The sequence below is a fragment of the Phaethon aethereus genome (genome assembly GCF_964289735.1).
Source record: "Phaethon aethereus genome assembly, chromosome: 2".
Lineage (NCBI taxonomy): Eukaryota > Metazoa > Chordata > Aves > Phaethontiformes > Phaethontidae > Phaethon > Phaethon aethereus.
The window spans coordinates 120732307-120746695 of record NC_138582.1 but is presented as its reverse complement, the minus strand read 5'-3'; the positions used below and the strand labels follow the sequence as shown (position 1 = coordinate 120746695).

Genomic DNA, 14389 nt, shown 5'->3' with positions numbered 1-14389 from the left:
AAAGCAAATACAATAGGAAGGCTAATGAGAGTGCTGATTAGAAAACTACATGCATAAAGAATGCTCTACAAATACTGAAAAATGGAAAACTAAAAAACATTCTTCTGCAAGCAAAAAAATGATTGTTGTTAAGGACGAAAAGTATTAACGCTAGAGGGTGGAGACGAGATCTAGCAACATAAACACATCTATCTGGATTATTAAAACCACAAAACTCAAATTAATATAAATAATGCTTTTAAAAACTGAACTATGAGAATAACCAAGTAGGTGGGGGGGAAAAAAAATCCAGGATGACTGCACAGATGACAGCAAAGTGTACTCATCCTTCACCTGTAGCCCCATAAACATCAGGAGCGTAGAGGGCACCAGTGGATCTGGAGTGATGTCTGGAAGCTGCAATAACAGGATCATATAAACCCTATCTATTACTATGGAATCAAAGTGCTGCAATAGTTGCTTAGATGAACAAGAGAATATTTATCAAAGATTCAGCTTTAGCAAAGAAACTGAGTATTACACAGAAGGAAAAAGCTTCAGAGAAGTTATTTGACTAAATACAATATGATTCTATAGAATTATATAGGTTTATGTATGCTGGACAACTCATGCGTAACTTTTTTTAATTTAAAATATTAACAGCAGATTAAAAGCAAGTATGTTTAAGTTCAAAGAAGAAAAAAAATGCATAGACACACGTGCGCACACACACAAACAGAATCCTCAGAAATATCTAAAAAGTTCCTCTGATACTGGTCTTCCATTGCAGAGTTAACTCAATTCTATGCGCTCAAGTTAAAGCCAGGGCTAGTGTACCTAACATTATCTGCAAAAAGTGACTACTGCAAGAACTTACTGTGTTAGCAGCTGACAATTTGTATAAACTTGAGTTCTTGCCTATATGCAGATACGACAACCTCAGTTAAAACTCACTACTATGTAGATGAAAGTTAAAATTATTAAATTTTAATTTAAAGTTAAAAAATGTAATGTTATTAATATTTCACATTTGCATTGTTTAAATAAATAAAACGTGAAGCTGAAACATTTATGTTAGTTACTGTAGTTCATTAAGATTCTTTAAATTTATGGAAAGTGGGTACCATAGATCCTTAAGGACTTTTGAATGAAGCTAAGTACCCTCTTCCTTCTGGCACTTGTATAAAACTGGTCTTTTAGTGATTCTAAAGTTGACTCACCATTGCTAATATTTTTTTTCTTAAACCAAGGAATTTTAAATTCAATTCATCTTCTTTCTTCAGTTCACTTAAGTTAGAATTTTACAGGCATGTAAATGAAACTGGTTTTGACAATTTTAACTTGAATTCAAATGTCCACCCACAGTGACATAAATCCCAGATATAATCTTATAACTTACTAAATAACCATAAATACAAATATTTTACACCTTTTGGATACATAAAGTAGTATAAATAGAAACAAAGAGTCATCCTTTACTCTGATTAACATACACAATTTAAGAGTCTGATGTGAGTCAAATAACCCTGACACAGACCAAATCACATCTGGGGAAGCACACCTCTTTTAACCAGAGCGAAGTCCAAAATGTTCCCAAGTCCTGTAAAGGTCCTGGAAACAACATTGCTTTTTTTCTACATAAAGTTTTCTACTCCTTACACAAGGTACAGCAACGTATTTTATTTCAAACTAAACCTGCATGAAGTTGTTTAGCTAGGGAGTTTTATTTTGCAAACAATGCTTTGTGGAATACTTCATGAAGTATGTCTCAGCATAGAAAAGGAGACAGGACAGATGATGTCAAAACACAGGCATCAAGGCTGATCGAGCTTTAAGTATAAGCAATAATACGATAAACCTTTCTACTGCTTTTCACCAACAAGCCCTGAAAATTACAGGTACAATGAAACATTCAAACTTCAGGCATGTAATTCAAGATGATCCTGTATATGTTTGGAATATGCTGGACAAGTTTTTAAGACAGTGAAAGGAAGCACTGTATTGGATCAAACATACCTCATTCCAAAGTATATTTTCAAGAATATTCTTTGTACCCCTCAATTGTAGAAATTGTGCAAGTACTTACTGTTATTGTTTCGTTTTTTAAAAGATTAATCAAATTAAGAAGTATTTTAAATGGTCTCAAAATAACATAATTTCTTGGCTAAAACACGGCAATTATACTAGTCTGATATTTAATATTAACTATATGCAACAGAAAAATAGGCACTTCCATATAAATTACAAATCACTTGCTTCTCAGAGTGGCTGTTATCTCCCTGTTTATAATCTTATACCAAGATGTGAGATTACATAAACACTTCATACCAATGTATACAGAGAAGCAATTATGTAGCATTTGGGTCATTTTATGCCCCAGAGGGCTTAGCATTTATAAGAAAAAATTTCTCTGCTGAGAATCAGATGCAATACAAATTGAACTTCCCCCTCCAACCCTGTGTAAAACTGTTTCTAGCTACAAACACGGAGCTGAATTTGCCTTATTTCATCTTCCACTTTGTACCTTTGAAAAACACTAAATTTGGTATTTTTCATAGAATTTAACAGCATCTCATAAGATAAAACTGGTCCAAAACCCACCAAATCATCTTCGAAATCATTCAAATAAGAAGTCATACTAGAAGGAATCCTAGAAATTCTCATTTATTCCAGGTATAGCTGCTTTTTTTTTTTACTTTTGACAACACTGAATTCCTATACATGCTATTTTGCATGCTCTGTGCTATCAGACAATTCAATCTTTTGTATTTGTATATATACTTGTTTCGATATCTGAATACAAATGTTAAAGTCCACAAATAAAAATAAAACCTCAAGTAGCATCTGTCTCAATGACCCAGCTTATGGTATTAGTTTAATACAGGTGTCTTAAGATAACAAGCATTTGACCAAATAAGAAATGTAAATCAGATCTCACATGCATGCAATTGAAGTCAAGCTATAACGTAGCAAAAGAAGCACAAAAAGATGTAGAAAATACCCTCATTTCTAAAAGAAGAGAGGATAAGTGTATACTACAAGACAGTCTGCCAGATGTGTCTTCATAAAAGAGGACAAGTTTACTAATGGATCCTTTTATGGAATTTAATTTCCCAATTAAATAGCATCTGGACAAATTAGTATTAGTTATTGAAACAGCTTTCATCCAATTAATCTGTACTTTCAAGAAAAAAAAACCCATGGCTGACAGGAAGCATACTGCCTTAACAGACCACAGTAGACTTCCAATGCTAATTAGGAGTACAGTCGGGTGCCTCAATTTGAGATATAAACCAGAGATTTACTATTTTCAGACTATGTTTAACAGCTAGTATTATGAAAACTACACTTGAACAAAGAAAAGAGGGATACATACTGAAGACTAACTCAAAGATAACACCAAAACCAGATCAGTTTCAGATACAATCTTACAAGATAGTTTCCTATTACCAAACAAAAAAAAAATTTCCAAACCCCTTTTATGTTTTGATAAAAGACTTTTATCAAAATTTACCAACTTCACAGTAACCTTGACAAGGATACATGGAGATGAGAAGCTTCCCTAATCTTTAACCAACAACATGTTAAAGTAATTACAAGCTGATGTTCCTATGCCTTACTAACATTTCAGAACCAGACAACAGCTTGACCACCTTGCAAAATCTTTTAGGTGTCAGACCAATAAGCTGAAATACTAAGTGGAAACAAAATTTTTGCTTATTGCAGCTCTAGGAATGAGGACTGAACATGGCTACACGTGTGAATTTTTAAGTTTTCAACGTCTCTCTTCTTTCCTATGTAACAACCGTTGCTACTTCAATTACTTATCACTTGTTCTACAAAGATTGAAAGTAAACTTCAGAACTGTACTTTGGTTCATCTACTTGGACAAGGACTCTGCTACTTGCCTTGTTCATTTTTAGAAAATGGAGAGCAGCCTCAGAATACAGTTCTGCTTCAGTAGATTGGTCCCTTATCTGCATCATCATATTTACTTGCTGTAACAGCAAAAACTTGAAATTTTTATAATTTTTTCACCTAATGCAGTGATGACAGTATAGGTAAGTAGATATAAAATGAAGCCTATTTTCTTCTTATACATCAAAATGATTGATTGACTAGGGAGCAATTTTGAATACTAGCAGACCCTGGGTGTTGATGCAGGGAAAGGCAGAAGATGACAGCCACACTATTCTTTGCTCTAGCTGGTCAGTGAGAAACGGATTATCTAACTGCATCCAAGCAGTGAGTGCTGTAATAAAGAGAGAAACACATAATTTCAAAAAACTTTCCAAAAGCAGAATTGCCCTTTCAAAAAAAAGTCTCTAGGCACTGCACGTCTCACACCTTTCCAGACTTGGTATTTAAGGTAAGACTAACACTAGGCAAAGCATTTATTTTTCAAGTGTGCAACCCATTCACACATTGGTCAATTCTCCATTGAAGTTAAGTGGTGAGTGAGCCAAAGGAAGGGAAAATAATGATGGCCAGCTACAAGCTAAATGAAGGAGGCATGGATTCGTTAGGTGCAAATAACGAAGGGCAAAGACAGCCATGCACAACAAGGGACTCTGAGTACTTACCAAGGGGTGGAAAAGAGCGGACAGGGCTTGTGTCCCTGCTACTTTCACGGCTGGCCTCCCGACTGCACCCCTGACTCACACTAGGCCGAGGAATGCGGCTGCCTCGTGCTAGTATGATTCAGGGTACAGACAAACAGCAGCACAGAAGGGAGAAGACATAAGAAAAGTTGCAGTTTTAATGCAATTCTGTTTTGCAGTAAGATCAAAGACGTATTTCTAAGAAAAGGCACTGACAATTGTGTCATATTGTAAGTCGTAACTGTTTCCACACACTTTCCTGATTGTGCTGGATTACACTAAGTGTAGCCAGTTCAATGAAATTATTACTTCACACTGCTAAAAATGGGGTTTCACCAACTCTTTACAGAACGGTTGAAAAACCTCTTGAAAAGGATGGAGAGGAAACAAGCAATGAAAAATGTGAATAGAGTATTGAATCAAAATTTGTGCTCAAGATCAAGTTAATCAACAGCAATGCAAATGAAAAAACCCACAGTTTTCTAAAGAAGGAAAACATAAAAGTTAATACAGATAAGGTAAAAATCAAAATACAAAACAAAGAACAGCAGCAATACTATTAAAATCAACCGGTATTTTTCAATAATACGCGATAAACCTCACGGTATAACCTGATTACACTTTAGTAGTACAACATACATTTTTGTATCATAGAAGAATACACATACACACACATACTCTGAAGACACAGGGAAGTAATGAAGAAAATCATATTTTCAAAATGCTGTCACACTTTCATTCAATGAATGTGGATATTTTGGGGGTGATGATTAAGTGAAGAAAAGCGAGAAAGAGAAGGAAGACAGGGAGGTGAGGAAAAGAACAACTACTGCATTATGACAGCAGAAAATTAGAACCTTCAGCTTAAATTTAAAACTGTCATGTATATCAAAGACTAGCCTCAGAAAACAGGCACATTTTAGACTTTTATCAGTATGTATTTTAATCTTATCATCCACGTATAACTAAACACAGGCTGTATATATCCAGCACTTAAAAGTAAGAAGGCTATAAAGAAACAGAGCACTATTCAGTGATTCTTACCTACTGACAATCTAGAAGGACTAGCTTCTCTACTGCATCCCTGACTTCGTGGGATTTTACTTCGTTTTTGTGCAGTTGCAGGATTCACTAACACTCTCTGAACTCCTGTGTTCATAGTGGAAAGTGTGGTGGTTGTCAAAACTCTTCCAGGAGACCCAGATCTACTGCCAGCTGAAGGCAAAATGAATAAGTGTAAGTAACAGCACAGAAGATAAAACAACCACGGTTAAAAAGGAAAAAATGCTTGAAGTTAGTAAGAAAATGGTGGTAGATTGAAATGGTCTGGAAAAACTTACAAGGTAAAAATGTGAAATAAAAAACCCTGGTCCAAGTTATAACAACACTACATACAAGTTAGATAAAATTATCAACGCAAGGAAGCACTTGGCACGGTATTTAGCAGTAGATACGCTCAAGAAACCGTAACAAGTATTTCTAGTCTTCAGCAACAGTTCCAATGTCCCCAGAATGAACATTGGTGTGTTCATTTTTTAAGCTACGTGGTCTCACTAATCACATTTTCTATTAAAAGAAAGAACTGTTAGAAAGCTAAAGGGAACAACTTTAAACTAGTGATTTCATAGTTATCCCAGCTCTTTCAATGCAACCAAATAATAAAATAACATCCTCTTCCTAACATTTAAACTCTTCCTCCTTGCTTTTAAAAGCATGGGGTCTTCAAGCACTACTCTCTGAGAAGTTAAATAAAATGTCACTGAAGACAATTAAAATACTCAAGTTAATGTCTGTGGAGGTTACCCCACAAATTCGAAGAAATTCTTCAATTAGTTTTAAACAAGCTAATAAAAAATGATCAAGACATATTTAAGCATCTTATATTTTTATTAATCAAAACCGTACATTACGAAGTGCTATAAATGTTCAACACACTGTAGTCACTGCCAGAAACTACTCACTGATGCCTAATTTTTGGTATTTCAGTTGCAGAAAATTTAAGTTCTAAGACCTAACAAAGAATCCATTCTTCTCCAATTATATCCTATTTATACCACCAGTTGATACACATATACTGCTTCTAGCTACAGAATTCAAAAGAAGTCTGACCAGATGAAAAGCGGAACATAATTTTTACCAAAGGTTAGTTACATACAGATGCAAACCTTTCATTAATCTTTTAAAAATATTCGCGTACCTGTATGACCACAGCCATGCTACCAGGTCTACAGACTTAACATGCAACATCTCAAGTGAGTTTTATGGGTTACTTCTCATGAGGCACATTTAAAAAAAAGATACAAGTTGATTAAAACTTAACTATATGGGAAAAACAAAATCCCAAACAAAATGAAACATACGCTGGGTGGAAGGGAGAAAACTAGAACGATGTTCCATGCATATACTTTCAGATTCATTGTTTGAATTCAAACTTGAAATGATTATTTAGCAAAATCCCTTTTCCAAACTATGGACCTATTCAGCAGAAATTATAAATAAAATATTGCACAGCCTGGAAAAAACAAGCATAACTTCTACAGCAAAAAAAGAATAGGCAAATCTATAAAATCGCTGTGGTCTCCAAAAATTAAGGGTTTGGCAGTTTCTTCATATCAGGACATCTCAGCTGAGACCTGATATTACTATGCCTTCTTCCTAGCTTCCAATACTTTGTATCTCTTTAACACAATGAAAATATTGTAGAAGGTTTCCCCGTGCAAGCGACTTTTACAAGATTTTCTTCAAGAGGTCAGAAACCTGAAAAACTTAACTCTTCTCAAAATATACAGAAGAAATGCAACCTCTCATTCTAATACTTCATTTATCTTTCTGTTGTCTGACCTGCAAAGTGTACCACTACAGCATAAATAAACCAAATGAAGCTTAATGTCCTGAAAATATTATGCTAATAACAGCATTGGCATACTGTTGTCAGTACTACCACCAATAGCAGATCTAAACGAACTGAATGATGAAAGAAGGATTACTAAAACAGTATTCCAAAATAACCCCACCCCCATCTATTGCCTTCTAAATAACATCCAATTATTTAAGTGCAGCATATGGAAAAAAGTGAGCCACAATTTCTGCTGAATAGGGTCCTCAAATGAGGTATGTCAAACAGGTGATCAAACAATGATGTATACACAAATTCTGTAGACTCTTACCACCAATGGGGTTAGCAGACTGTGATCCTGAACAAGTGTAAAGGCAGGATTAGGGTAGGGGTTTATAATCCATGAAGAGGGAGGGAGCAGAGCAGATTAAAAAATGGATGGCAAATGGAAATAAGAAAGCTTTAGTCATTTCACAGAGGAGAAAAAGCCACAAGGGGGTTATGCTAAAGCAGTGCTTTTAAGTAGCTTCCACAGTTGAAGAACTGAACTCAGATGCTATATGTACAAAGCAGATGAAGCAAAGCTGCACAAGCAAATTACAATTCTTCAGTTTTCTAATCAACAACTGGATAATACTGAAGAATTAAATTTCAATTAAACATGAAACTGTAGCTTTCATATTACTTTAACAGAGTACTACATTGCCAAAAAGGTTCAAGAAGTTCAAAAGCTGAACAAAAATTACACGCAAGGCCAAAACATTTTTTTTTGAGACAGACAGTAAAGGAACCGAGCTGCAGGCGCGGTGGATGAAAAAAACCAAAAACCTCACAATGGCACAACTGAAAAGACTTGCATAGAATTCAGGTTTTGCTCTTTAAAATTCATCTGAAGTATAAAAGTAAGAATTTGTTTCCATTCAGAAATTTAATTCTTTTTCTCTGAATGAAGATGGTAATGCAATTTTAGCACACCTTGTTGAATTACCTGGAACATTTTCTTCCATAGAATAAAATAATGAGCTATAGATTGTATATGCATTTATTTTATGTTACAATTTAAAAATAGAAAAGGGCTTCGAAAACCCTAAAAAAGTATCTTTTGTAACAGCATTCAAATTTGCAAGTCTTTCATAAAATGATCTTTGAACAAAAGTGCTAAATAGTTGTAACCCTAAATTTACAAAACCATCTGTGTTACAGTGGTTTTTAAAAACTAAAAGCTTAACTCTTAATATGAAGCTATTTTCCTATTATAAGCTGGGGAACTAAAACAAATCCCTGTATGGAAACATCAAGCATCTCACTCCCCACAATGCTGTGGAACTTTCAGTCACATAAATAGCTGGCATACAGTGCCTAACAATTCTCCTTTGCTTATCCATTTTTATTTCCCCTGTTTATCTTCCTTAAAACATCTCAGTATTCTTGTTCTCCCCCACTGACAGGTTATAATGAGCTATCTGAAGCCATCTGTTCTGAACAGAAGTAGTAATAAAAGGCTGTAAAGATGCATTCATGCATTTAACTTTTACACATCATCACATGCAGTCAAATCTAGTTATTTCAGTATCAATTCAACTTATCTCTTTAGACATTAATACTGTGCAAAAATGAATTCTCTTCAAAGAAAAACTGTCATTATTAGTAAAAAGAGACTGAAGCAGCTTTAGTTTGTTTCCCTGAACGTACAGTCAGTTTAATTAATTTTATATGACAAAGATCATCACAAGTGTCTTATACTGCCGCCTAAATTTACCCCCCACAACAGTTTATCAAACATCCTAAGTTTTTAAGAATTTACAAAATCTTATAAAAGTACAAATATATTTTCAAAAAGCTTACTTCAGAACTTTCCTAAAACTAAGGAAAAGTGCTACAGATACTACTTACAGCTTTTCATAATGGGAAAAAGTGATTTGACAGGACTGTTATCTCCCCTCCTCCTTAAATTATTAATCCAAATATCCTTTGCTTATGATATAGTGTAGTCATCTTAACACTGAAAATGTAAAACAAGTTTTGCACAACCTTTGTCACAGCCAATAACCAGACTTCATTTTCCAGCTCTCATCCTACAAACACTTGTGGGATTAGAGCACTGTCAAAGCAAAAAAATGATTTAGAACTTCTGTTATTGGATTTTGTTATTTTATATTTATCTGTTTAGATTTTTTGAAAGTTTTCTTTCACAAAACCTGCAATCATTGGATCAGCCTTAAACCAACTGCATTTGCTGGAAACTGAAGTAATGCAAAACTGCATGGGAAGTACACTAAGAGGGAAATAACCCTAAAACTCTTTTACCTCCTTTTTTAACCTCTAAAATCATTCTATTTATGATAAATGCAGTCATTGCTGTGATGATAAATGTTTCTGTTGTTAAACATAGAATTAAGGGCTTTTATTAAAAGAAAGTGTATATGGTTACTGATAGCAAAATAATTACACTGGAAAATTCAAAACATGTATAATTTACTGGGTTTATAACATTTGACCTGACAAACTATAGGACTGGTTAGCTTATTTTAATTTTATTGTTAATTTGTCTTCCTTTCATTAATTTCATTGCATTTCACTTAATTGGACAAAGATAAGAATCTGAAAATACTACAGAGCTTAGTCAGAAGATATCTGTTGGAGACATCTGATGTGTGAACAAGTTGCTGTAGGTCAGCCAGTGCCCAAGAACGTGAGATAATCAGCTCTTTTTAATTACTGAGAGTCCTCAGATAGATTGGAAATTTCGCATTTGCTTTGGTTTCTAAACACACATAGAAAATTACTAAGGATTAGCTGACATACAGTAAATTGCTTGTTTTAACCCTTTGATTCAATATACGCTAAGTAACTGATTATAAAGTTAGGGTTTAGTATTTTTACTCCAAAGGAGAGTTAAATAAAAGTAACACCTGCAATAAAACACAAAAAAAAAGGAATATATATCCAAGAGCTAGAGTAGTACCTAGCTTAAAATGAAAATAGGCATTTCTGGCTGAAAAGTAAGAATTCTTGAAAAACAAAAAATTAGTTTTTGCAGGTAACACTGAGGACACCATTCAGCCTACCCATTCTTCTGTATTACTTGTCCATGTGTCAAATTTAACTGATAGAAGTTTACTGGTGTCTCATGTTGATGAGGTCAGAAAGGGGGGAAAAGAATGTTGAGAAGTTATAATTGAAGACAGAATTGAAGGGTAGATTTAATTTCCTGTTACATTATCTAATTTAATTGGCAAACTAAGACCTAGCCTAGTATTTTGTCCAGAGAAAAACAACATGAATTAGAAAAGCATGCAAATACCACTGACCCAAAACACTGAAAAAAATACCTTCATTTTTGTCTGGCGATGATGAACCTAAGGCACAGAACAACAACTCAGTATGTAGCTTTTTTTTTTTTAAATGAACTTTGACTGTATCCATTGGTCAACGAATATATGCTTAAGTATTTGGCCTCGTTATCAGGTATAACTGACAAACAGAAAATACATACGCTGAGACTGTGACACCACTTTGGTTCTACTCCGTCCTCTGGAATCTGTTTTAGAATTTCCAATACCAACAGAAGGTGTTGAAAGTTTTGTTCGTACACGACCTATAAAAAAAAACAAGGCATTAAATCAGTTTTTCACAGTAATGTAGAGAGCAAAGTATCAGTAGCATTTACTAATATTTTCTTAAGTTTCTGTAGATAAAAAAGCATAATGTAACTCAACTGGTGAAAATTTGTTTGGGATAATTAGTAGAAATTTGAATACCTTGAAGGACTTAGTACATAAGGAATCAAAATACTTGTCTGATGCTACATGTTTCAGTAAGCAATTTACACATTATCACTTAAACACCCTAAACTAGCTAGCTAGTTCTTGCTTCCAACGTAAATAGGTTGATAATATTTTTAAAAAGGGAAGTTAATTAAATATAGTAGGTAATGCATACACTAATGTTCCTGTATCAGGCAGAGTCTTCTCATGATTACTTGTGGTCATAATTCTACTTTTGCTGTTGTGAACTACAAAATTTATGTGGACTATTTTTTGAATAGGGTTCTGAGGTATCTTTCCAACTTCACTCCTCTTTTTAAAAATCTAAATGCTAGCTTGCTTATTGCTGAAGATTGTATTGTTTTCCTGGCCGCAGTCATATAGACTTCTGCAGGATTTCCCAAGCCTTTTACAGTACTTTACAAAGTACACTTAAGTACTTCTCAGTGTGTCACAGTACATCACATGATGTAAGGAAATACTACTCAACAGATAGAAATGAGGAAGACATAGATTAAACTGAGTATCTACAACTAAAGCAATTGATTCACTTCTCTCTAAAATGCCAAACCATCTTGGTTCTGGGTTAAGCCCTTCTGCATTATTAGCCATGTTCCTCATAACATCCAGAGTACACAAGGAAATTGTGAAAGAAAGGAAGACCTCAGTTGGATGAATTATAGGTAACTGAAAGACCATTCATAAATGAAAACAGTAGACTTGTGTACTACATGTCCTAAGCCAACCTCTCAAACAACAGAAAAATGAAAGAAAAACCAAAAAACATCTAACCATAATTCTTCTAAGTTGCAAGAACAAAACCCAAAAAGCTTGTACAGGGTGGATCTCATTCAACAAGTAATCCACTTTTAAAACCAGCATAATTAAAATATTTTCTAGACATGTAGAGTCAATATTTGACCCAGAAGAATTAGGTACACACACTGTTATTTAGTTCTAGCCTCTTTAGGCTTTCCACAGGAGAATTTGGAGACCAACCAAGTTAATATTATTCATCCAAGTAGAGGGAATAGACATAGATGAGAGTCTATAAGAAGAGAATCAGGATAAAGGAGGTTATTCACTAAACTATTAGAAAACAATATGCTAACAAGAACGGTTAGATTAACAAATCCAAACTCTACTAGTTATCCCTGTGCAATGGCAATGTTTACCCACTGAGCGCTGTGAGACTGCAAGGCATGTAACTGTGTTCAGAATTTGGCCCAAAAACTTAGGAATACAGAGTGCCACTATTTCGATACTACGTTAAATTATTGCTTGGAACCTGTTTCAATTTTATCAAGGTAAAAAAACAGTTTGTATTTGTGAGGCAAATGAACTGTTAACTCATTTGGAGTCTCTACATCCATTCACTAATGACAGGTTTAAATGTTAATAGCATATTGAAATGGATTCCCAAATGTCAGAGTAATAGTAGCACCTGCTTTCCACAGCATGAATATGTTTGATGAAAAGTACTGTAACAAGATTTGCTTTAACACACAAATGCAAAATTATAAAGCTCCTATTTCACACTAAAAATGTTAAGCAATGACGCTTCTATAGCAGATGAGTACTTGAGAATTAAAATAAAAGCAAAAGAAATTTAAAAATATCACATGACAACTAAGTATTAGATGCATAAGCTATCTGGAGTTATGAACCTCCACAGAGCCCCAGAAAGACCACATTCTACTTGTAAAGCTTAATTTGTACTAATGAAAATATGAAGCTGAAAACATTAGCTATTCTAACAAAATATTTTCTTACCATCTTCAGAAGCTGTTCCTAAACAGAAAAAATAATAAAATACATGATATTCCAAACAATAGTGTGTCTCTCCAGTTCCTTTTTGAGATTAATCTTATGAATCTTGACAAATGTTATCAAGTCAAGAGTTACAAAGCTTTTGTGTTGCAACTCCATTATTGAACTGAAGCAAAATTATCAACATCCATACTATACTGTTAGTGATTTACAAAAACATAGTATATAGCACTGCCTTCCAAACTTGTTACAAAACCACAAAAAAAATCATTAGGGCAAAAAAAATCTGAGGTAACTCAACAAAATGACATGTACAGATCAATACAGACATTGAAAATATTTTAGTGCAAGCTCTTCCAAAAATACAAAACATACTATTATAAACTATCTCAGAGAAAAATACACAAGGACAGTGTTCCCACACTGGACAGTGATAACTTGATAGGAATGGCCAGGAAGGAGGATTTCTCTGAATTAAGTCCATGAGAACTCTGAAGATCTACATGCACAAGATCAAGTTTTGCTTAGGGAAGCGGAAGTAGTATAAGCTTGCTGAAACCAGATCACACTTGAACAAGTACGCCAAGCTTAACATGGCTTGATTATGACAAAATGAGAGTTGGACAAATCTTTTTACTGTCATCAGTATGTGGGAATTGATGGGAAGCTACCTAAACAATAGTCCATCCTCTCTCTAGGTTCCTTTGAAACAAATCTGATAATGGAATAGCAGTGATAAAAATGTTATGTGTCTCAAAAAAAATCAAAGGGTATTTCCATGTTTGTTTTCACACTATGCCATTTCTGCCTTGTAAGAGAACTACAGTGATTAAATCATTCGTTAGTGTCTTTGTCTAGCCTGAACTTAACTTTCTCAGCAAACCTGGCTACGGTTTTCTCATATTATACTATTTTCAAGGCACTATTTTTAAAAACTCCCTCTAAAAAATTAATTCAGCGTAAATTTCAATGATTCTTCACAAAATCAGTTACAGTAGTATGTATGTAGGTGTGCCTCAAAGTTTTCCAGATCGAATTTGTCAGTCTGTATAAAAAAACCAACCCAAATCCTAAATTACGCCCCCCAGCCCCCAAATCCAACATTCTTCCAGAGCTGGATCTTGGACGGCAGGTTCCATGCAACACCTAAGCCAGGCTAACAGCTAGCTGCTCCTAAAAGGGGTGGTTCTGCTTCTTCTTGCTCTCTACCCTTATGCTATCACCTGGTTTGGATGGTTAAAGGCTCACTGTCAGCTCCAAAAGCTAAATAACAGAATAGAATTCACTTCTGTGTTATGAAATCAGTTTTCTGCAGTTGGTTCACCTACAGTGATTGATAATGGAGTATTACAAGGCATTAGTGAAAGAAGTAGTAGGAACACGTGGCCAGGATTAGTGGGAAAAGGAAAATGGTTAGTTCCTGCTGGTGATGGTTA

The 14389-nt window shown here is 34.4% G+C and overlaps 1 protein-coding gene across 26 annotated transcripts in view; it reads right to left on the bottom strand.

Moving 5' to 3' along the window:
* Positions 1-14389, bottom strand: part of CLASP2 (cytoplasmic linker associated protein 2) — a gene marked incomplete at its 5' end in the record, with an annotated part of 149484 nt that overhangs the window by 33738 nt on the left and 101357 nt on the right. For 8 of the 26 annotated variants that reach the window (XM_082015479.1, XM_082015487.1, XM_082015488.1 and 5 more), the window contains 5 exons: positions 334-396; positions 4563-4670; positions 5625-5795; positions 10913-11014; positions 12957-12974. In XM_082015479.1, the coding sequence (XP_081871605.1) occupies positions 334-396; positions 4563-4670; positions 5625-5795; positions 10913-11014; positions 12957-12974 (462 nt within the window). Of the gene's footprint in view, positions 1-333; positions 397-4562; positions 4671-5624; positions 5796-7747; positions 7775-10748; positions 10776-10912; positions 11015-12956; positions 12975-14389 lie in introns of all 26 variants that reach the window. The other 18 variants (XM_082015489.1, XM_082015492.1, XM_082015469.1 and 15 more) reach the window with 5 other exon arrangements.